This window comes from Zophobas morio, unplaced genomic scaffold (assembly GCF_036711695.1).
Source record: "Zophobas morio isolate AGI-343-1 ecotype UQ-CSIRO unplaced genomic scaffold, CSIRO_AGI_Zmor_V1 ptg000030l, whole genome shotgun sequence".
In the NCBI taxonomy this organism is placed as follows: Eukaryota; Metazoa; Arthropoda; class Insecta; order Coleoptera; family Tenebrionidae; genus Zophobas; species Zophobas morio.
The window spans coordinates 5,061,188-5,085,226 of record NW_026972135.1 but is presented as its reverse complement, the minus strand read 5'-3'; the positions used below and the strand labels follow the sequence as shown (position 1 = coordinate 5,085,226).

General features: G+C 33.8%; 1 protein-coding gene across 3 annotated transcripts; it reads right to left on the bottom strand.

The window, feature by feature from the left end:
• Positions 1-228: 228 nt before the first annotated feature.
• Positions 229-20,561, bottom strand: LOC135137999 (uncharacterized). 3 transcript variants are annotated; one of them, XM_064067807.1, is made up of 7 exons: positions 20,461-20,561; positions 12,296-12,456; positions 9,393-9,551; positions 2,065-9,196; positions 1,906-2,015; positions 1,746-1,853; positions 229-1,688 (listed from the first exon to the last, which is right to left on the bottom strand). In XM_064067807.1, the coding sequence occupies exons 2-4, from the start codon at positions 12,431-12,433 to the stop codon at positions 3,962-3,964; spliced, it is 5,532 nt and encodes a 1,843-aa protein (XP_063923877.1). In that variant the 5' UTR covers positions 12,434-12,456; positions 20,461-20,561; the 3' UTR covers positions 229-1,688; positions 1,746-1,853; positions 1,906-2,015; positions 2,065-3,961. The 3 variants fall into 3 exon arrangements, with proteins under 3 accessions (XP_063923877.1, XP_063923878.1, XP_063923879.1); XM_064067808.1 differs by having other exon boundaries at positions 1,746-1,848; XM_064067809.1 differs by lacking the exon at positions 20,461-20,561 and adding an exon at positions 16,857-16,940.
• Between the last annotated feature and the right edge of the window lie 3,478 nt (positions 20,562-24,039).

Sequence of the window (24,039 nt, the reverse complement as noted above, 5' to 3'; positions counted from 1 at the left end):
TATAAATAAATAAATTACTAAATTTTTGCGTTCATATGATTGGAAAAAGTACAGTGTTATACTCGTCTTCGGCTCGTTTCGTAAATTGTCATCTGGTGAAAAGTGAGCAATTTTCTCACTCGTGTAACAATGTACGTACTATTTCTTTATTGATGTGTTCTTTTACCATTTGCGGACATTCCCCTATCAGTTTGTTTTGTTCTAGTCGTAAAAGAAAATAAAAACCAATTTAATAAGGATTCTAAAAAATGGAACTTTGTCTACTGTTTAATAACAAACAACAATCTATTTCAGTATATGTACAGATTAAATCATTATTTACATATTTACAATATAGGTACAGATTGATTACATTTTTTAGATACACAGGTTTATCGAAGTCCTTGGTTGGAGTAATCACCGTTACATTACTAGTAATAAACTTATAAACTACAATACTTGTATATATTTCCACTACAAAGTAAAAATATCCCTCACATGTCATGATACTTTTTTTAATAAACCGACAAACAATGATTAAGTAAGAAAATACGACAAGGTTGCAGTCCGTCTTCGGTATTTTTGCTCCATTTCAGATTTTTACACTTTCTATCAACAACTATTCCCAAAAGAAAACCTGCTTCAATTACGTGCTTTGGTTTTGTTAAGTGTTTTTTCATCTGTGTACCAATTGTCAAGAAGAAAGATAGTTTCGTAGTTGCCATGCTTGAGCATCTTCAGTATTTGGTCACAGTAAATTTTCCGCTTCCTCTCTGAATCAAACTTTGTCAGTTTGTCAAAAGAGTATGTTTTTGGGAAATCGATGTGAAATGCTTAAAACACTATGAACAAATTTAAACCACAACCACGACTTGGTACAAAATGTTCATTTTTGTAATGCAAACCCAGTGGATCTATATAGTGATAAAAATATTCGACAATGGAAAACAGCCTTGACGTCGTTTTTTGCTAATTCTGAGTACAAGTACTTAGTTAAAAGGTATCATGGCACTTTACATTTAAAAATTTTTAATTATTTTGTCCTCGAAGCGCCAAACAGATGCAAATACTAAAACGCGTCTTGAATGCGTGAACAACGAATCTAGCGCTGACGTTTGTTAGATATGAATGCTGCATCCGTTGAGCGATCTTGTCACGAAATAAATTACACATTAGAGCAACCATTTACAACACTACTTGCAAATAATAAAGTTATTATCAAACTCATATTAGAACTAGAATTAATTGTGCGATGGAAAACTATCTCAATCAAAGTGAATATTAATATGTTAAATGATGTTATGTAAATAATATGAATCCGATTAAGATGATTTTCTATAGCACCATACTGTTCTCTATGCAGTGATTTCGGAATGTATGGACAATTTGTAGCCACTACGATGACAAGATGAAGTTTCTGCTGATAGTGCAGGAATTTCGCCTAAATTCTCTGGTTTATAATTCATTTAGCGTTATTATGTTTTACTGCAATTTTAAATATTTTGTGAGATTGTGAGATTTTAAAGTTATAAAATTTACAGTAAAACGCAATTCTGTTGATATTGTCCAGGTCAGTTAGCGGTATTTAACTCATTTGTTATATTTTGAGGTTAGAAACCTGATTCCGCGTAAGGTATATTTTGTTGTGATACGAAATTAAAACAGTAGTTGCTGTTTTTCAATTCGTTGTTTTGGCAGGCACGAAAAGTCTATAATGCAAAATGTGATAATTAAAACTAAGTACCTACTTTGGTAGGGAAATTTACCTCTTTTTGAAGCGGAAGTATTTTTCAAAACATTGTTCCAATATTAGTTCTTGATGAATAACAGCAGTTTTGGTTTCAATTTTTTTTAAAACTATGGAAACACCTGTACTGAAATGTTAAACCAAATTTATAAAGTTAATATTAAAATATTTTTACTTACCTTAGTAGTTTATGTGTTTTGTTTGTATTTTTTTAAAGTTTGATAGTAGGACAGTTTTTGCTGCAGTTCTCTTCGTATTGTTGTGATGACCTCACGAAAAAAAAATTGTACTGAAATTCATAGTTACATAACGCCAAATATATTTTGTTGATGACTCACCTAAAGTAAAAGTTGAAGCTTAGCTGAATTTGTCCGAAAATGTACTTGACAAATTTTCGTAAAATATTGACTGATCGAGTTTGCATTTATGTGGTCGTCAACTAATTAAAATTTGGAATAGTATCAAAATAATTTATCGAAAGTTCAAATTTTGTTTGAAAAGAATAAAATAAATTTCATGCAAGTTAAAAAATCCGAAAATGGTACTTCAGAAAAAACTATAAACAAAATAACTATAAAAGAAGTCGTCATGTCAAATTAGTTTATTCAATTGAAATATGTAGACATAAAAGAAAACGAATTATTTAGCTTGTGGCTATGTTTTCCATAGATGTGAAAATTGTGTGAATCTCAAAAATAAGTTTAAATATTAGAATAGATAAATTCATTCATTCATTCATTCATTCATTCATTCATTAATAAGCAATACAAATCTTTACAATATCTGAAAACAGATGAAGGATATAGGTATGTAGATATAAAAAGCTGTATATCATAAAATAGTGTTTTTCTTTTGATTTTCGTCTTTCATCAATTGTGTTCCACTAATTGTCAAATTTATTTCCTACTCTTATTAAATGGTGCGCTATGTTTCTCAAATTGTTTTACCTTCTGTCAAAACAGTTTCTTATTTTTAACAAAACAATTTCGTCGCACATCAGCCAAAGTGGACAGCACTTTAATATTCAACCAAACACTGTTAGAAAAATTTACTTGAGTAATCAAATGGAGAAAGAAAATGCTATGCAGCGCACGTAAAAGTTAACTAAACAAAAGAAAGAAAAAATATGCAATTGGATTTATGAAGACTGTGTTTAACTCTTACGGAAGATCACCAAGTAACCGTAGCGCAAACAAAGTCGAAGATCAGCTGACAGGTCGTAATTAGTCGATTACGATTTTTTAAAACCTTATTGAATCACTTACAAGAAGATAATATTAGGGGCGCACGGACATATTTTAATGAACGATGTAAGATTTCACAGAACTGAAGAAATTCAACAATTGATACAAACCCATGGAGTTTTTCCTGTATTTGTACTTCGATATAGGACTTTTCTCAATCCATTAGCTCAAAACTTGGTCGAAGAGTGGTAATGACGTGTGCAGCCCCCTTTGAAATCTACAGATCAAACCTAATTGGGAAACTGTTTAATCAGTGGAAAGTGATTATTAAAAGAAGTCATCCTAGAAACGAAGACGAATTAAATATGCAATATCCAAGTATACAATACTTTTGACGCAATAATTTGTGGGGATTGCCTCAACAGAAATGAAATTTTGAACTTAAATAATTTGTTATAGGTATTTCATGATTGTAGATTGACATATTTGTTAAAATAAATTACTTATGGTTGGGCCCTGCGATAAATTGAAAGAATTTTGACAAAGGGAATTACTTTGGGCATATGATATCAAAAAGGCAAATACGGGAAAATTGAGTCAAATAGTGAAACATATTCGACAAATAAAGTAAAACACTGTATTACGAAAAAATAATGTAGAAACAAATTTTCATTTTAATCAAACTAGGTAAAATTGGTCCAATGTATCAGACAGGACACTTCTCGCTCCTGAAATACGGTCGAACAAATTCAGTTTTTTTCAATTCTATTTTTTTTAATATAAATCCTATAACTAAAGTATGTAATAATATCTCTCAAAGGTTAAGGTAACATTCTTTTTAATAGATAGAGCAAAATTACCGTCCCTGATATGATCAACAAAATAACAATAAAAAAGTAAGGCGGCGGATGGTAATAAAATATTGAAAGTCTGGCCCGGCGTAGAGGAGCTATGGATCGCCGTTGAACTAATCATTCGACGGATTTTTGGTGAGTATTCGAGTTGAACCATCATTATTCATTTTATTAAACGAAAGGTTTTGCTCCACATTTTACAGTATTCGACAGGAAGCTGCGTACAACAATGTGTTCTCATATGTATTAGCTGGATTAATTTTTGCTCCGCATTTCACCAGGCATTCGACAATTTTTTCGTGACTTCTATAGGAAGCTGCGTAAAGCGGTGTCTGACCATCTTTATCAGCGGGATTGATTTCGGCTCCGCATTTCACCAGGAATTCGACAATTTTTTTGTGACCTCGAGAGGAAGCTGCATAAAGCGGTGTCCGACCATCTTTATCAGCGCGATTGATTTCGGCTCCGCATTTCACCAGGAATTCGACAATTTTTTCGTGACCTCGAGAGGAAGCTGCGTAAAGCGGTGTCCGACCATCTTTATGAGCGCGATTGATTTCGGCTCCGCATTTCACCAGGAATTCAACAATTTCTTCGTGCCCTCCATAGGAAGCTGCGAAAAGCGGTGTCCCACCATCTTCATCAGCGCGATTGATTTCGGCTCCGCATTTCACCAGGAATTCGACAATTTCTTCGTGCCCTCCATAGGAAGCTGCGAAAAGCGGTGTCTGACCATCTTTATCAGCGGGATTGATTTCGGCTCCGCATTTCACCAGGAATTCGACAATTTTTTTGTGACCTCGAGAGGAAGCTGCATAAAGCGGTGTCCGACCATCTTTATCAGCGCGATTGATTTCGGCTCCGCATTTCACCAGGAATTCGACAATTTTTTCGTGCCCTCCATAGGAAGCTGCGTAAAGCGGTGTCCCACCATCTTCATCAGCGCGATTGATTTCGGCTCCGCATTTCACCAGGAATTCGACAATTTTTTCGTGACCTTGATCGGAAGCTGCGTACAACAATGTGTTCTCATATGTATTAGCTGGATTAATTTTTGCTCCGCATTTCACCAGGCATTCGACAATTTTTTCGTGCCCTCCATAGGAAGCTGCGTAAAGCGGTGTCCGACCATCTTGATCAGCGGGATTGATTTCGGCTCCGCATTTCACCAGGAATTCGACAATTTTTTTGTGACCTCTAGAGGAAGCTGCATAAAGCGGTGTCCGACCATTTTTATCAGCGCGATTGATTTCGGCTCCGCCTTTCACCAGGAATTCGACAATTTTTTCGTGACCTCGAGAGGAAGCTGCGTAAAGCGGTGTCGGACCATCTTTATCAGCGGGATTGATTTCGGCTCCGCATTTCACCAGGAATTCGACAATTTTTTCGTGACCTCCAGAGGAAGCTGCGTAAAGCGGTGTTTCACCATCTTCATCAGCGCGATTGATTTCGGCTCCGCATTTCACCAGGAATTCGACAATTTTTTCGTGACCTTGAGAGGAAGCTTCGTAAAGCGGTGTCTTACCATCTTCATCAGCGCGATTGATTTCGGCTCCGCATTTCACCAGGAATTCGACAATTTTTTCGTGACCTCGAGAGGAAGCTGCGTAAAGCGGTGTCGGACCATCTTTATCAGCGCGATTGATTTCGGCTCCGCATTTCACCAGGAATTCGACAATTTCTTCGTGCCCTCCATAGGAAGCTGCGTAAAGCGGTGTTTCACCATCTTCATCAGCCCGATTGATTTCGGCTCCGCATTTCACCAGGAATTCGACAATTTTTTCGTGACCTTGAGAGGAAGCTGCGTAAAGCGGTGTCTCACCAAAAACATTATCAGCGCGACTGATTTCGGCTCCGCATTTCACCAGGCATTCGACAATTTTTTCGTGACCTTGAGAGGAAGCTGCGTAAAGCGGTGTCGGACCATCTTTATCAGCGCGATTGATTTCGGCTCCGCATTTCACCAGGCATTCGACAATTTTTTCGTGACCTTGAGAGGAAGCTGTGTAAAGCGGTGTCTCACCATATTTATTAGCGCGATTGATTTCGGCTCCGTATTTGAACAAGTACTCTACAACTGTTTCGTGCCCCTCTCGAGAAGCTATTATAAGAGGCGTACTACGTTCGAATTCAACACTAAAATTTACTTCATTATTAGAAACACTCGAAGATGAAAATAATATTTTAAACGCTTCTGCGTATCCGTGCAAAGCGGCAAAAAAGAAAATATTAATTTTGTCTGTTCGACTATACGAATCTTTCAGTTGTAATTTGCATGATTGCAATAATTCCAGTTCCGCTCCCAAACTTTCACTTTCTTGTGCCCATGCTAAGGGTGTGAGTTGATGTAAAAAATCTTCTTCTAATATTTCACATTTGTCTAACAAAAACAATAACGCTTTCAAATATTGTTTCGTTTCTAATGAACTACTCATAATCTCCCTAGTTGCCTCAATAACATAACCTCCAGATTCGGTTTGTACATTTAAACGCCCATGTCTTCGTCCCCAAGAACAAATGAGATGTAAGGCACTTCTTCCACACTCATCTTTACGTTTTATTATTTCGTCGTCAAAGTTCTCCACTTCATCAAAATTTCTATATAAAATTGCTATGTGGACCGGTAATTTTTTGCCAGTTAACATGTCGAAGAAGAAACGTACGTTATTATACTTCACATCAAAAAATATATCCCTGTGTATCATTTCAAAATTTCTAGAAAAATGTAAGGCAACAAAATATTCGGCAAAGGACGCATGTGCAAATTGCGGGATGCCATTTTGTAGTCCAGTCATGATACCAACAGTTGCGAAATCTTCAGAAACAGAATCTATCGTTTGCGAATAATCTATATTTAATTGTTTCAAAACATTTTCAGGAAATATTACTTTGAGCGCCAACTTTTCATACTGTTTTAATTTCTCTTCCTTTTCCTTCCTCACTTTTTCTTGCCAAAAATCATTGTTTACAGGAACTTTGCCTTCGTAGAAAAACTTAAATTTTCCTTCAATAAAGTAACGATACATGTCAGTCAGCAGAAATTTATTATTTAATAACTCTGAATATGTTTCCTTATTTTTAAGTAATACGTCTGTTAACATAAAAATTTGAAGAGGGATTCCCAATATATTTATATGTTTTGTAAATGCAAACGTGGATTTAATTTTGTCGATGATTGGTTTCAATCCTTCAGACGCAATAAAACTGTTAAGACGTTTCTTAATATAATCTTCTTGCTCGAGTTCGTTGAACTGATTGATACTCACTGACAGAGTATTAAATTTTTCTTCAAGAGAAGATCTCAAATGTCGCCTTGCAGTAACCCACTGAATGTAACCTTTCTGCGATAACATAAGAATTAAATCTAAAGTACCATTTAAAAACTGAGTAAATATTTCATCAAGAGCATCCCATACATAAACCACATTTCGTTGCTTTAAACACATTGTAAAGAATTCACGATCCAACCCAGCGAGGTCTCGATATTTTTCGTTTAAAATAAATGTTTTGAATTGTAAGTCTGCTGGTTTTTCAGACTTTGGTGAATTTTTAAAGAAAGACATAACATCTTGGGCACTCAGAATCACGGTCCAATATCTCGCACAACAGTTGTTTTTTAGATTCTTCGTTAACTCGGTTTTGCCCATTCCTGGGTCACCTGTTATCAGATTTATGTTGTTGCTGAATTTGGATGACCAAATTTCGTTTTCGTTTTTGGAACGACTACGTAATTTATATTTTCGCAGTTCATTAACAGATCCTTTGCTTCCAATCCATTCTAAATTTTGATCGTTGAGAAATTGAAAACAGTGTACAGTTTTTGATGCTGTTGCTTTAGAACATATTTTCTGAAAATCAGAATCACTGCAATTTTTTTCACACTTTATAAAAATTGGATTATCAAAAATTTTGGGGTCTGTATTACTTAAAAAACCCTCGATGTCTGTTAGAGTATGCTTTTTAGATATTTTCAATTGCTGAGAATTACCTTCGCAATTTAAAATGATAACAGTGTTTCGATTAACATGTTCTAGATATTTAATGTCTATAATATTGACTGACAAATATCTGTCGATATAAAGATTGGGAAAAACTTCCTTTTGTCCATCTATATGGCATGGACCATATGCCATCTCTAAAAGTTTTTCCACAGTGACATACTTAAAAATTTCTTCATTTTTTTCGAAAGCAGTCACCAAATTACGTGGTTCTTTGCCTTGTATAGAAATGGTGAATTTTCGCAATACTTTTTCATACAATTCGACTTCTGGTTTCAAGTTGAACAAGTTTTGAAACACAGAGTGTTTTTTCATCCATTCTTCATATTTACCCTCGCCAAGAATAATAAATTTTGCACCTGGACAGAGGTTAATAGCTTTCTCCATATTGACGTGTTTTCTCACAATGAGTGGACATTTCTGCATAAGCCACAGCAATTGAGTCAACAAATTTGCATCCAGATTTTCGGCACTACTTATGTAATTAGAAGAAAGAGAATAAAGTGATCGAACTTTGTTTAGTTCTTTGAGGTCAATGTTTTGGTCCAAGTCTCCCCACAAATTTTTAAATGCGTTGCTGCCTTTTTTTTCCAACAACGTAATGTGGAACAGACAAATAGCCTCTCGAAGTATTTTCATTTCGTTTGTGACTGAACCAAAAGCAAACGGTTCGATCTGAGAATAAAGCAAACGAAGTGCGATGACACGTTGCATCATTCTTTTGCTTAGTTTTTCTTTTTTTCCATCTCGCATACTCCATTCTGATATGACGTCGACGTACTTCTTGAAAGTTTCTTCGTTAGAGCAAAACATCTCAATAAATTTATCCATTGTTGATTTTGTAATAGCTTCAAAACGTTCTTGGTTTGTGTAAAGACGAAAGCGCTCGAAGAATGTCTGGTACTGCTGAATTTTTTCAGGATTTTGTTTAGTCCATTCGTCCTCTACGATCTGAAATGTATGATAAAAATTTATATTTTCAGAAATTCTTAAAACGTCGAAATCGTCTCCTGAAACTGTCTTTTTAATGACCTTCACGTAAAACTGTTCTCCTTCTAGTTTAAATTTTGTTTCCTTTGAAGTTGTAAAGCTGTTTGTGGTGAATAATATAAATTCTTGCACTTCGCCTTGAACCTCTTGAGCAGATTTGAAATATTTGATTAAACTAAAGTCTCCCTTCTTGCCTGCCAGTTGCTTTATATATAATTGTTTTTTTTCATTACTGTGTTTTAATTGCAGTGCTATTGTTTTTATTATACTATCTGTCTCAATTTCAATAACCACGTCATCAAAATCACCAAAATTTTTATCATTCGAAGAAATGTAGAAATCTCTTATTTTACTGTCGCTTACCAATTGTAGTGCGACTTTAGCGGTAACCAAATCTTCGTATTTTTTTCCCTTGTCGGTGGTTCCTGCTCGTTTTTCAAAAATCTGGAATAGAAATCAAGAAATCAACAATGTGAATAAATCGAAAATAGTTGTAAATCATTTAAAAATTAGACTTCGAAATAGTTCTCAGTTTTTTTTATGCTTTTGCAGATATAAATGCAGACAGGTCTTGTTTGAGTTATTTTTTTTTGGTACAAAACAACGGCCAAATCGTATATTTCATCATAAATAAATTTACCTTATCCGACGAAGTTTTATTTCTTTCGCCATCTGTTGTTTGTCCAGCCCGGTTCCCTGGAACTACATTTTCTTGGGTATTTCCCTTAATTTGATGACTGTCTTCTGATAGAGCAGCTTGCTTGTTTGGAGTGTCTTCTATTCCTGTGAGATCTGTCCGCTAAAAATAATTTAATTAACAAAGTTATTATCGCGTTTCTGCCAAAACATTGTTACAATTATTTTAGCTAATTTTAACAATTAACTAGAATAATTTTGAAACTAAAGTTTCAAAAGTTTCATCATTTTTACTTCCCGAGCGTAAGCAAAGGAAGTATTGTAATCGAGTCCGTCGGCCAACTCTCTACTTTTACGTTTTCTCGATCTTTCATGACCCCTAGAAGACGAAGAAATAGGTCTCCCATTTCCGTCTGTCTGTCCGTCTGTCCGTTCGTCTGTCCGTCCGTCTGTCTGTCCGTCTGCCGTCCCGGATTTTTATTAGACAGATAATCTCCGAAAGTACTCGACCGATTGTTGTGAAATTTTGTACTTATATTAAGAATATCATGTAGATGGTAAAACGCTAACCAAAATTTGTCTAATCATCCCCACCACTAATGCGATGACGTCACTTCAAAATTGTACATAGTAAATGGGTTTTCAATTGTATAAAATAACATAGTCCTACACATGTAGTTTACAACTCTGAGTCGACTTTTCACCCGAAACGTCCAGATTTTTGGAAAAAAAATCAAAATTATAAAACAACATTTTGAAATTTAATTTTTAATCTGCTAACCAGAATGCTTTGAAATGTTGCAGATGTTTTAAGGCTATAAAGAGCATCATAAATCTTTAGTCAAAAAATATTTGCTTATCCCCTCCAAAAACTTGATGACGTCAGCTCGAAAGTTTGCCGAATAAATCATATCTAAAATGTACAAAATATGATGAGCCTGTACTTGTCATTTATCACTCCATTCATATTTTTAAATTTGCATATACAGAGTGACTCAAAAAAATTAATGAATGCGTAAATATATTTTATTGATTTAATCAGGAACTACAAAACGGAATGCTCTGACATCTTGCAGATGTTTTAAGGTTATAAAGAGCATAATAAATGTTTAGCCAAAATATATTTGCTTATCCCCTCCAAAAACTTGATGACGTTAGCTCGAAAATTTGCCGAATAAATCATATCTAAAATGTACAAAATATGATCAGTCTGTACTTGTGATCTATCACTCCATTCATATTTTTTGGATTTGCATATACAGGGTGATTCAAGAAAATAAATGAAAGCGTAAATTTATTTTACTGATTTACTCAGGAACTACAAAACCAAATGCTTCGAAATCTTGAAGATATTTTAAAATTATCATAAGCATGGTAAATTTTTGATCAAAACGTATTTGGTCGTCCCCCCTAAAAAATTTATGACGTCACCACAAAATTTTGCTGAATAAATCCTATCTAAAATGTACAAAATATGGTGAGTCTCTTCTTGCGATTTATCATTCCATTCAAATTTTTTCGATTTGCATATACAGGGTGACTCAAAAAAATTAATGAATGCGTAAATTTATTTTATTGATTTAATCAGGAACTACAAAACCGAATGCTTTGAAATCTTGCAGATGTTTTAAGGTTATAAAGAGCATAATAAATTTTTAGTCAAAATATATTTGGTTATCTTCTACAAAAAACTGATGACGTCAGCTCAAAAGTTTGCCGAATAAATCGTATCTAAAATGTACAAAATATGATAAGTCTGTACTTGCGATTTATCATTCCATTCATATTTTTGGATTTGCATATGCAGGGTGACTCAAAAAAATTAATGAAGGCGTGAATTTATTTTATCGATTTAATCAGGAATTACAAAACCGAATGCTTTGAAATCTTGGGAATATTTTAAAGTTATTATAAGCATGGTAAACTTTTGTTCAAAATGTATTTGTTCATCCCTCCTAAAAAAATTGATGACGTCACCCTTAAATTTTGCTGAATAAATCCTATCTAAAATGCAAAAAATATGATGAGTTTGTACTTATGATTTATCATTCCATTCATATTTTTTAGATTTTCTTAAGAGGTGGTTCAAAAAAATTAATGAAGTCAATTTATTTTATTGATCAAGTTAAAGGCAACACTTATTATTAGTATTACATTGGACCAACTCAATTTGGTAGACACAAAATTTTTTAAAGTTAAAACTCGGCTGAAACATAGCTGACTAGGTTCCGCGAATGTGGTATAGACATGTTTTAAATCAACCAATTGTGAATTCCACCGTAAAAAATTAAAATAAAATCCAATGTTTTATATAATAAGCGGAAGTCGAAGCAATAAAACCGATGGTCGTTTTGTTTACAGTTTCTCTGTTTGACTCTCACGTATGCTGTTACGCCTGTCATCTTAAATTAAGAATGTTTATACATACACGATTTTCAGTTGCCTCTGATACGTATACGTGAGTAAATTGTTTCGTTATTTTATTGATTATTACAAATCAATATTCAAAACGACCCAATTCATTTTCCCGAAAATTTGGGAATATAATAATTTTATTCTTAGTATTACACTACATCTATCCCAACTGATATACGTGTCCTTGCTAAAATGTTGATGACGTAATCGCAATTTTTTTTTAAATTCCCACTACAAAAATGTAATGAGAAAAAAAAACACAATAGGCATGCAGTCGTCAAGTTTCCGACAGAGAGGGAAGTACTGTCTAAGCTCTTTAGACCAATTTTTTATACTATAATACAATACAATACAATGCTATACTATGTTGCCTACGTTGAATATTGAAGTTCAGGTACTTGTCTTTGTAAAAATGTAATAAGTAAATTGAAAATAGAAATTAATAACCAAATGAATTTGAGGACGGTTTTGATAGATCCAAATTTATAATACCTTTAACGCAGAAGTAGTATTCTCCTCGGGTTGCGGGGTGTGTAGCAACTTTTCTTGTTTTCTTCGTCTTTTTTGTTCCAGCTTACGTTCCAATTCCTCTCTTAATCTTCCGATTTCTTCGTCGGAACTTGAGTCCATGGCGACAAATTTGAACGTGTATGCTGAGAAAAATATCAATCAATCAAGTAAATTAGCGACGGTCAGAAAACATAGATACTAATATGTGTCATTTTTCGACAATAAAGCTAAAAATGAATTATACTGTAACGAAGCGAATTTTCGCGGGCCGGAAACCGTGCCGCGTACCGCGAGAGCCGGGGGTAAATTGGCGATCGCCGCGCCGCCGCGGCGGAAGAAGAGGATTCTTCCCTGCAACTCCAGAGAGTGCGGAAGTGTGTGGCTGCTGTCCTGGTGAAGAGTGTTTTTGAGAAGTAAGAAGTCCGCAGTTGACCCTCCGACCACCGTAAGTACCTTTTTGGGTCGTCTGCCCGTGTTAGTACCGGTTTTGGAATCGCCGCCCCGAGCGAAAAACCGTGTCACCGTCACCGCGTTTTTTTTGTCACCGTCGAAAGTCGACACCGTCGTGCACGCGTCGTTACCGTCACCGCGCTCCCCTCCCGGGTCGCCGTACCGTCTTCGCGCGATTTCCAGGTTCAAGATCGCCGCCTCCAGAGCCAAGAGGAGCTCGGCCTGAAGGAAGTCGCCGCCCAGGAGGAACGACCGTGCCGGACATTTGATTCTTTTTGTTTGTAAAACCGTTTTGTTAGATACTTTGGTTGTTTAGCCGTAAGATTTATTATTTTAGACCGTGTAGCTGGTGGCAGGGAATAAACCCTATTTTATTGTAAAATATCTCTTGCCGTTTTATTTTATTTATTCTCGGGTTTTCGCGGCGGCTCATCACCTGAATTCCTTGTCTCCGGCTTTAGAGCACCCCGGCGCTCCCTCCCCCGGAGAGGGAGCTGGCGCCCGAGCGACCGCCGCTCCTGACCGAAGGCGCCACCCCCGGCGGCGTGAAGGTAGCCGCATAAGCTTGGTCGACCAGACGTGTTACTGAGATCAGCGATACTAGTCGACCCAAAGCTTGGCACCCAAGTACGCCGCCACCCCATACGTTATCGGCGAGATTCCGGACCGTCACCGGACCGTCCGTCCCCCATCATCCGGAATTTCGTCGCAATACTACGTAAAAAACTTGATAAAAATGACTCATGTTGTCAAAAGTGGGAATCGTGATCATAGATTCTGTACAGTAAAAAAAAATTGGTCTAAAGAGTTTAGACAGTACTTCCCTCGCTGTCGGAAACTTGACGACTGCATGCCTATTGTGTTTTTTTTCTCATTACATTTTTGTAGTGGGAATTTAAAAAAAAATGCGATGACGTCATCAACATTTTTGCAAGGACACGTATATCAGTTGGGATAGATGTAGTGTAATACTAAGAATAAAATTATTATATTCTCAAATTTTCGGGAAAATGAATTGGGTCGTTTGAATATTGATTTGTAATAATCAATAAAATAACGAAACAATTTACTCACGTATACCTACGTATCAGAGGCAACTGAAAATCGTGTATGTATAAACATTGTTAATTTAAGATGACAGGCGTAACAGCATACGCGAGAGCCAAACAGAGAAACTGTAAACAAAACGACCGTCGGTTTTATTGCTTCGACTTCCGCTTATTATATAAAACATTGGGTTTTATTTTAATTCTTGACGGTGAAATTCACAATTGGTTGATTATAAACATGTCTATTTCACATTCGCGGAATCAAGTGAACGCATAAAACAAATGCAGGTCTGTAATGTTAAAGTCGATGTAAATAAGCGTGCTACCCTATGTTTCAACCGAGTTTTTCCTTTAACAAATTTTGTGTCTACCAAATTGGGTTGGTTGGGGTGTAATACTAATAATAAGTGTTGCCTTTAATTTAATCAATAAAATAAATTGACTTCATTAATTTTTTTGAACCACCTCTTAAGAAAATCTAAAAAATATGAATGGAATGAGCACGTACAAACTCATCATATTTTTTGCATTTTAGATAGGATTTATTCAGCAAAATTTAAGGATGACGTCATCAATTTTTTTAGGAGGGATGAACAAATACATTTTGAACAAAAGTTTACCATGCTTATAATAACTTTAAAATATTCCCAAGATTTCAAAGCATTCGGTTTTGTAATTCCTGATTAAATCGATAAAATAAATTCACGCCTTCATTAATTTTTTTGAGTCACCCTGCATATGCAAATCCAAAAATATGAATGGAATGATAAATCACAAGTACAGACTCATCATATTTTGTACATTTTAGATACGATTTATTCGGAAAACTTTTGAGCTGACGTCATCAGTTTTTTGTAGAAGATAACCAAATATATTTTGACTAAAAATTTATTATGCTCTTTATAACCTTAAAACATCTGCAAGATTTCAAAGCATTCGGTTTTGTAGTTCCTGATTAAATCAATAAAATAAATTTACGCATTCATTAATTTTTTTGAGTCACTCTGTATATGCAAATCCAAAAAATATGAATGGAGTGATAAATGACAAGTACAGGCTCATCATATTTTGTACATTTTAGATATGATTTATTCGGCAAACTTTCGAGCTGACGTCATCAAGTTTTTGGAGGGGATAAGCAAATATATTTTGACTAAACATTTATTATGCTCTTTATGACCTTAAAACATCTGCAAGATTTCAGAGCATTCGGTTTTGTAGTTCCTGATTAAATCAATAAAATATATTTACGCATTCATTAATTTTTTTGAGTCACCCTGTATATGCAAATCCAAAAAATATTAATGGAGTGATAGTTCACAAGTACAGACTCATCATATTTTGTACATTTTAGATACGATTTATTCCACAAACTTTTGAGCTGACGTCATCAAGTTTTTGGAGGGGATAAGCAAATATTTTTTGACTAAAGATTTATGATGCTCTTTATAGCCTTAAAACATCTGCAACATTTCAAAGCATTCTGGTTAGCAGATTAAAAATTAAATTTCAAAATGTTGTTTTATAATTTTGATTTTTTTTCCAAAAATCTGGACGTTTCGAGTGAAAAGTCGATTCAGAGTTGTAAACTACATGTGTAGGACTATGTTATTTTATACAATTGAAAACCCATTTACTATGTACAATTTTGAAGTGACGTCATCGCTTTAGTGGTGGGGATGATTCGACAAATTTTGGTTAGCGTTTTACCATCTACATGATATTCTTAATATAAGTACAAAATTTCACAACAATCGGTCGAGTACTTTCGGAGATTATCTGTCTAATAAAAATCCGTGACAACAGACGGACAGACGGACAGACGGACAGACGGACAGACGGACAGACGGACAGACGGACAGACGGACAGACGGACAGACAGACGGAAATGGGAAACCTATTTCTTCGTCTTCTAGGGGTCATGAAAGATCGAGAAAACGTAAAAGTAGAGAGTCGGCCGACGGACTCGATTACAATACTTCCTTTGCTTACGCTCGGGAAGTAAAAATAAATAAATTTTTTGGTCGTTTAAAAATTAAAATCAGAATGCCGACGATAGTTTTGCTTCAAGTCGGGAAGACTGAAGTGGTTTATGTCTTTATTGAAAATTGACTCGATTTCTAAGGTTAGCTCATAAAATTCTAAACCACTTTCACATGACTTTTTTAATATTTTTGAAAATAGAATAATTTCTATAATTTAGAATCTGTCCCCAAAATTTGTAAAAGTAAATTTGGAAACGATGTAGGGGTTTAATAATGTGCTCATATTTTTAACGATACATATGCGCATTATTGTAAACAAAAGGTGAATTTCTTAGAGGCAAATTTTGGAATTAGTGGCGCTAGTAATATTTATAATTTTGAGAACTGTACACAATTTGAAAAGCTTGAGAAGAGCGAATGGAAATCTTGTTAATATTTATGCACAGGGAAGAATGATGTAGATTTTTATCAACTAAAAATAATAATAATAATACTTTATTCCCAACAGGTAACAAAACACCAGGTTACAGGGAAAAAACTAACAATGATTATGCAGTAAATACAAAGAAAAGGAAAAAAATATCTAGGTATATATAAAAAATTATTAACTAAAATATAATGAAGTAGAAATAGATTACTCTCAGGATTTACCCCAGATGAACGATATGACAAAAATTTCAGGAACTTGCGTTGGACTGATTCTATATACTTTTAAGATGGATTTCGTAAATTGGAAAGCATATTTAGGGTCATTTGCATTTGAAGATCCAGAAAAATAAATATTAAATTTGAGGTTTGTTTTAGTGCTTATAAGTTTATAATGATAAGATGAGTCTAAAACACAGTTTGTATTAAATAGGCTTACTTAGAATGCATCAACTTAGAAGAAGTGCCACTAGAACACAAATTCGGTGGTTTACCAGAGGTAGAAATGCAAGTTTTAGGTCAAGTTTTGCATATATTGGTCGAAGCAATTGCAAGTGACGATGGATGATTATTATGTATGTACAATAAAAAACATGCGTACATGCTTAATTCTGACTATCATCTTCTACTTACCCGTCGGGTAGTGCACTAATTTTTGAAAGTTACAATCACACAAAAACTTTTATAAAATACGATACAATTAAAGTATTACTTTTTACTTCCCGAGCGTAAGCAAAGGAAGTATTGTAATCGAGTCCGTCGGCCGACTCTCTACTTTTACGTTTTCTCGATCTTTCATGACCCCTAGAAGACGAAGAACTAGGTCTCCCATTTCCGTCTGTCTGTCCGTCTGTCCGTCTGTCCGTCTGTCCGTCTGTCCGTCTGTCCGTCTGTCCGTCCGTCTGTCCGTCTGTCCGTCTGCCGTCCCGGATTTTTATTAGACAGATAATCTCCGAAAGTACTCGACCGATTGTTGTGAAATTTTGTACTTATATTAAGAATATCATGTAGATGGTAAAACGCTAACCAAAATTTGTCTAATCATCCCCACCACTAATGCGATGACGTCATTTCAAAATTGTACATAGTAAATGGGTTTTCAATTGTATAAAATAACATAGTCCTACACATGTAGTTTACAACTCTGAATCGACTTTTCACCCGAAACGTCCAGATTTTTGGAAAAAAAATCAAAATTATAAAACAACATTTTGAAATTTAATTTTTAATCTGCTAACCAGAATGCTTTGAAATGTTGCAGATGTTTTAAGGCTATAAAGAGCATCATAAATCTTTAGTCAAAAAATATTTGCTTATCCCCTCCAAAAACTTGATGACGTCAGCTCAAAAGTTTGTGGAATAAATCATATCTAAAATGTACAAAATATGATGAGTCTGTACTTGTGATCTATCACTCCATTCATATTTTTTGGATTTGCATATACAGGGTGAGTCAAAAAAATTAATGAATGCGTAAATATATTTTATTGATTTAATCAGGAACTACAAAACCGAATGCTCTGAAATCTTGCAGATGTTTTAAGGTCATAAAGAGCATAACAAATGTTTAGTCAAAATATATTTGCTTATCCCCTCCAAAAACTTGATGACGTCAGCTCGAAAGTTTGCCGAATAAATCCTATCTAAAATGTACAAAATATGGTGAGTCTCTTCTTGTGATTTATCATTCCATTCAAATTTTTTCGATTTGCATATACAGGGTGACTCAAAAAAATTAATGAATGCGTAAATTTATTTTATTGATTTAATCAGGAACTACAAAACCGAATGCTTTGTAATCTTGCAGATGTTTTAAGGTTATAAAGAGCATAATAAATTTTTAGTCAAAATACATTTGGTTATCTTCTACAAAAAACTGATGACGTCAGCTCAAAAGTTTGCCGAATAAATCGTATCTAAAATGTACAAAATATGATGAGTCTGTACTTGTGATTTATCATTCCATTCATATTTTTGGATTTGCATATGCAGGGTGACTCAAAAAAATTAATGAAGGCGTGAATTTATTTTATCGATTTAATCAGGAATTACAAAACCGAATGCTTTGAAATCTTGGGAATATTTTAAAGTTATTATAAGCATGGTAAACTTTTGTTCAAAATGTATTTGTTCATCCCTCCTAAAAAAATTGATGACGTCACCCTTAAATTTTGCTGAATAAATCCTATCTAAAATGCAAAAAATATGATGAGTTTGTACTTGTGATTTATCATTCCATTCATATTTTTTAGATTTTCTTAAGAGGTGGTTCAAAAAAATTAATGAAGTCAATTTATTTTATTGATTAAATTAAAGGCAACACTTATTATTAGTAATACACCCCTACCAACCCAATTTGGTAGACACAAAATTTGTTAAAGGAAAAACTCGGTTGAAACATAAGGGTAGCACGCTTATTTACATCGACTTTAACATTACAGACCTGCATTTGTTTTATGCGCTCACTTGGTTCCGCGAATGTGAAATAGACATGTTTATAATCAACCAATTGTGAATTTCACCGTCAAGAATTAAAATAAAACCCAATGTTTTATATAATAAGCGGAAGTCGAAGCAATAAAACCGATGTTCGTTTTGTTTACAGTTTCTCTGTTTGACTCTCACGTATGCTGTTACGCCTGTCATCTTAAATTAAGAATGTTTATACATACACGATTTTCAGTTGCCTCTGATACGTATACGTGAGTAAATTGTTTCGTTATTTTATTGATTATTACAAATCAATATTCAAAACGACCCAATTCATTTTCCCGAAAATTTGAGAATATAATAATTTTATTCTTAGTATTACACTACATCTATCCCAACTGATATACGTGTCCTTGCAAAAATGTTGATGACGTCATCGCAATTTTTTTTTAAATTCCCACTACAAAAATGTAATGAGAAAAAAAACACAATAGGCATGCAGTCGTCAAGTTTCCGACAGCGAGGGAAGTACTGTCTAAACTCTTTAGACCAATTTTTTTACTATAAACTTTTAAATCATCCGTATTAAAATGATCACCAATTTTTTTAACGGCGTTCCTTAAATATTATATTCTAAAGGTGGGGTTAGCATATCTGATAAGTTAGTGTTATCAAAAGCAAGACCTTCAAGTTATGGAAAATCCAAAACCTGATAAATGACTAATTTCATAAATTCTAGTGTTTGCATATTAGATTTCCATTTTTCATACGTAAATTTAGATTTACTAGCGCAAGTAGTAATGAAGTAAAATAAAAAAGAGCAAACCAAAAATAAACTGATCACTGCAAAATCTGGTATTTAATTCTAACCGTATAAGTGAAAATTTCACTCATATATTAACAAATTGCTAAAGAGCAAATATTTTATGGTGGGCTAAATGACTATGAGATTAATTTAAAGCAGAAAACAATATTCCTAAACTAATTTTTATTTTTGGGTGGATACTAAAAGCTAGATTTAAGATAACGATAAACATGAAGTGTTTATTGACGCCTTGGTTGAAAATTTTGCAATTAAATCACGACATTTTATCTTATTTAAGTTGTAATTCATATTTATTTACTTGTTTCCGTTTGCGTCGTAATACCTAAGATATAATCTTTTTTCTAAGAATTGGTTTCGCGCTTATTTATATTAAGTACATTACAGAAATATTGAGCGTAAGCTAAGTAATATAGTAATTGAGTTCACCAGGCGATTTAGCACTTTCAAATTTTCTCGGCGTTTCACGACCCCTAGAGAGGGTCGGAGTTTTTTATTCCGCATCAGAAAATGTCAATAAATCTGGGGGTTCCATTAAAAAAAAAAAAAAGGCGGCCTTCTGTATGAAACCGAAAGCAATAAAAAAAAAGCAAAATATTATTATCAAGTGGCCATGTGTAACTATACATCCACACCAATTTTTCAAATTATAGATCTGAAAGTGAACCAGACGTTGCTTAAAATTTTTCCTAAAACTTGCCTAAAGCGCCTATTTTGCCATTTTCCTGTCTAAATCCACAATTGTTATCGCTTATTTTGACTTTTTTTTTAGTCTAAAATTCGCTCTTTATTTATAAGAAGCACCATTAGAACACAAATTTGGAGATTTATTCGAGGTAGAAACGCAAGTTTTAAGTCTGAAGTGTAGTACTGTACATATTGATAAAAGCAATGCAAGTTATAATAAATTCGTTAACGATCATTATGCGAAAACAAAAATACGCGTAACTACATGGTAAATTCTGAGTGTAATTTTCAACTTACCCGTCAGGAAGTTCACTTATTTTTGAAATTTATAATCACAAAAACTTTTATGAAATATGTTTACAACTAACGTATTACTTTATTACGGTAAACTTTTAAGTCAGCCGTATTACAATAATCAGCATTTTTTTTTAATGTTGTTCCTTATATACTATATTCTAAAGGTGGGGTTAGCATATCTGATAAGTTTGTGTTATCAAGAGAAAGACCTTCAAGATCTGGAAACTCTAAAACCTGATAAATGACTAATTTAATGTTTTCTCCATGGTTTTTTTCCATTTTTCATACGTACGCAGATTTAGATTTATTAACGAAACTACCAATAAAGTAAAATAAAATAAAGCAAATAAGAGATCAAGTAGTAATATGTAATTTATGGCAGGGTGAATAGCTATAATATTAATTTAACACAAAAAACAATCTTCCTAAATTAATTTTTGTTGTTACTGATAACTATGGCGTACTAACTTCAGGCTTCAGTGGACGAAAGACCATCGGATGATTATGAAGTATACCTTAATGTAGTTAAATGCTTAAATGAGAGTGAGTTTCTTTTAGTTTTTTGTTTAAACGTCGTAATAAATCAATAAACACGTCATCCACTGGTATATTGGACATAATTTACATTTTAAATTCATCGCTTTTTGGTTACATACTACAAGTAAATACTTATTTTAAAAGCTAGATTTCAGAGAGCGATAAACATGAAGTGTTTATTTTGGCGCCTTGGTTGAAAAATTTGCAATCAAATCAAGAGATTTTATCTTATTTAAGTAATAAGTCATATTTATCTACTTGTTTCCATTTGCGTCATATAGCGACGATATGATCTATTTGATGGTAACCACGTCATTGGTCCATGCATCTAAATTGTTTAAAGAATATTTTACTTCAACTGTTGGAAAACGTAAAGCTGGACATACGAAGAATAATTTGGTTTCAAAATGAAGGCGCTCCCGCTCATTATCAGAGAGACGTTAGGACGTATTTACACAGAGCGTTTGAACCAAGGCTTATTGTTAGAGAAGAAGAGTACGCTTGGCCTGCACGGAGCCCCAATCTAAATCTATTAGATTTTTTTCTTTGGGGGAAGGTGAAAAATGACGTTTATAGTGTCCCAATCGAAAATCAAAACCACTTACGTGAAAGGATAATAGCATCATGCAGATCTATAACTCCCGACTTGTAAAATAGAGTTGGTCGGAATTTTGAATGTAGGATAGGAGTGATAGGACTTTGTGAAAATAGTGGAAGCAGGTATTTTGAACATTTAAGTATTATAAATTCGTTTTCGTTGTAATCTAATGCATTAATAAATTGAGCATTAATTTTTTCAATTTTGTCATTATTTGGCATTGACATCTTTGTCATTTTTTTTTCTGTGATTGCTATTTTTGCTTATTAAAAAAAAAATAAATTAGAGGAAGTCGTCTCTGGGGTGTATAATATGTTGCCTATGCAAAAATTGTCAGGTGTGAACAGATAAAATTAGCACCCTGTATATATTTCTAAAACTAACCCGAGAATAACGTCTGTAGTATGGAATAGCATAACTCCTATCTCTAAATCATGGAGTTCTGCGCCCCACTTCAAGAAGACGAACTGTCCAAAATTTACTAGGTATGACCATCTTTTATATCCTTCACTAATTCCATTTTTAATTACATGGTCATTAGCTTCGATCTTTGCAATAATTGCCATGAAGATGACCTTTATCATAATAAATCTTTTTCTCTTCAACCCGGAGTTTATTTAGAGGCTAGAGAAGACTTCCTAATCACCAACGATATCACTAGTTTACAAGGTTTTATATCCAAAGGCAAAAATAGTTGAATATAAAGGATTTGGGTTCGGGAAATTCATCACGTCAGGTTTTTGAGATATTTATATAAACATACCCCGTATTTCTTTTCTTTTGTACAACTCTTGTAACTTGTTTATTTTTAAATATATATGAACATATACCTAGTTCTTTGAGCAAATTTGTATCATTTTAAAAGATCATTTACATAAATAAATAACATGAGTGTCGATTTGTCAAGCTATTAGATTGTCATCAATGTTTTATTCAAAATTTTTCATGTATTGATTTTAGAATAATTGGTTGCTTTTGATTTTTCTACGGGAAGTGATAATAAAAATGTGAGGTTGTCCTCACAAAGATCGTTTAAAATGATACAAATTTGTTCAAAAAAATACAGGTTTATCTTTAAGAATAAAGAAGTTTAGGGGTTGTATCAAATAAAAGCCACACCCAGTATATATTATAAACATTATGACTGTCAGTTTCCCTTATAATAGAGCAACAGTAACAGATTTTCGTCCCAAAATCCTTGATACCTTCTTTTTAAGCATATTTGAACAGGTCTTCCCGCTTTAGGTACTACAATTTTACCACAAACGTAACTAAACTGATTTGCACTTACTTTGCAGGATCTCGAAAATATTTTTTATGCGACAATGGTGCATTAACATGAATCAGTTTAACACTAACGTGAAGGTAAAAGCAAAGTTCATTATTTTGGCTTTATGAAAAAATCTGACGTGATAAGGAATATCCGTTTTTGGATTTGTTATCAGTAAGTAATTTAGAAGTAAAAAATATTTTTTTTATTTTTGGATATGAAAAAAAGTTTAAATTTGTAAACTAAGTAGTGTAATTGGCAACTAATAAGAGTTTACAGTAACATTAGTCATCGTGTTAGGATCAATCGAATACGTAACTATAAATTATAGAAACTTTAGCACACCTTTCAATGTTAAGTTAGAAAGAAGCGATTTGTTTAAATTGAATAGAACAGGCACTGCCTTTACTAGCCAGTCTGTGTTAAAACCATATGAAAGTTTATATTCTACTGTCCATTCAAATTATTTACCATTTTTTAATTTAAATTTAGATATATGTTTAAATAAGTCAAAAATTGTTAACGATACTGATTTTTCATTGTATATATGCCCCAACAATGTACAAGATTCATAACCATCATCAGTTGAACGTAGTTAATAAAAGTCTTAAAGAAGTGACATCTCTTATCGAAGAGAACGAAAGAAATGCTGTCCACTCATCCACGCTAACCCATTATTCGTTTCTATTTAATATGTTTATCATACTAATACCATTTTATATCATATACAGGGTGCTGCATCCAAGTCTGGACATAGGGAATTAACATGGCAAATTGGTTTTTATTTTATAATATCTCCCCAGATCACTTTAAAGCTATTATTGAATGATGCCTTTGTGGAAGTCGAAGAGGGCTATCGGCCAGTATTTTTTTCAAATCGTTGCATCGCGCTCATTTACTGTAAAATGATTTTAAAAATCGTATTTTGAAATTCGCGCCCGATCCGATTTGTCGCGAAATGTTCCGTCGCACTGTCGAAGTTCGGCGATCGCGTCTTTGGATTAATCATGCAAAATCCAAATGTCAAAGTGAAAGTAGAAATTATTCTCAGAAATCAACGAACAACTCAAACTGATTTATTTTATCCAGTGTGATGATTATTGTAGGACAAATTAAACGGAATAAATGCACAAATTGATCCGTTTATTCGTCATAGTGCGCGACCCCGTCAAAC

What these genes read in the sequence shown, in the direction of transcription:
- LOC135137999 (XM_064067807.1), bottom strand. Translation starts at nt 12,433, where the DNA reads ATGGACTCAAGTTCCGACGAAGAAATCGGAAGATTAAGAGAGGAATTG. An exon ending in ATACTACTTCTGCGTTAAAG is followed by an intron (nt 9,552 to 12,295) that starts GTATTATAAATT and finishes AATTATTTTTAG; the next exon opens with CGGACAGATCTCACAGGAAT. An exon ending in ATAAAACTTCGTCGGATAAG is followed by an intron (nt 9,197 to 9,392) that starts GTAAATTTATTT and finishes TTTCTATTCCAG; the next exon opens with ATTTTTGAAAAACGAGCAGG.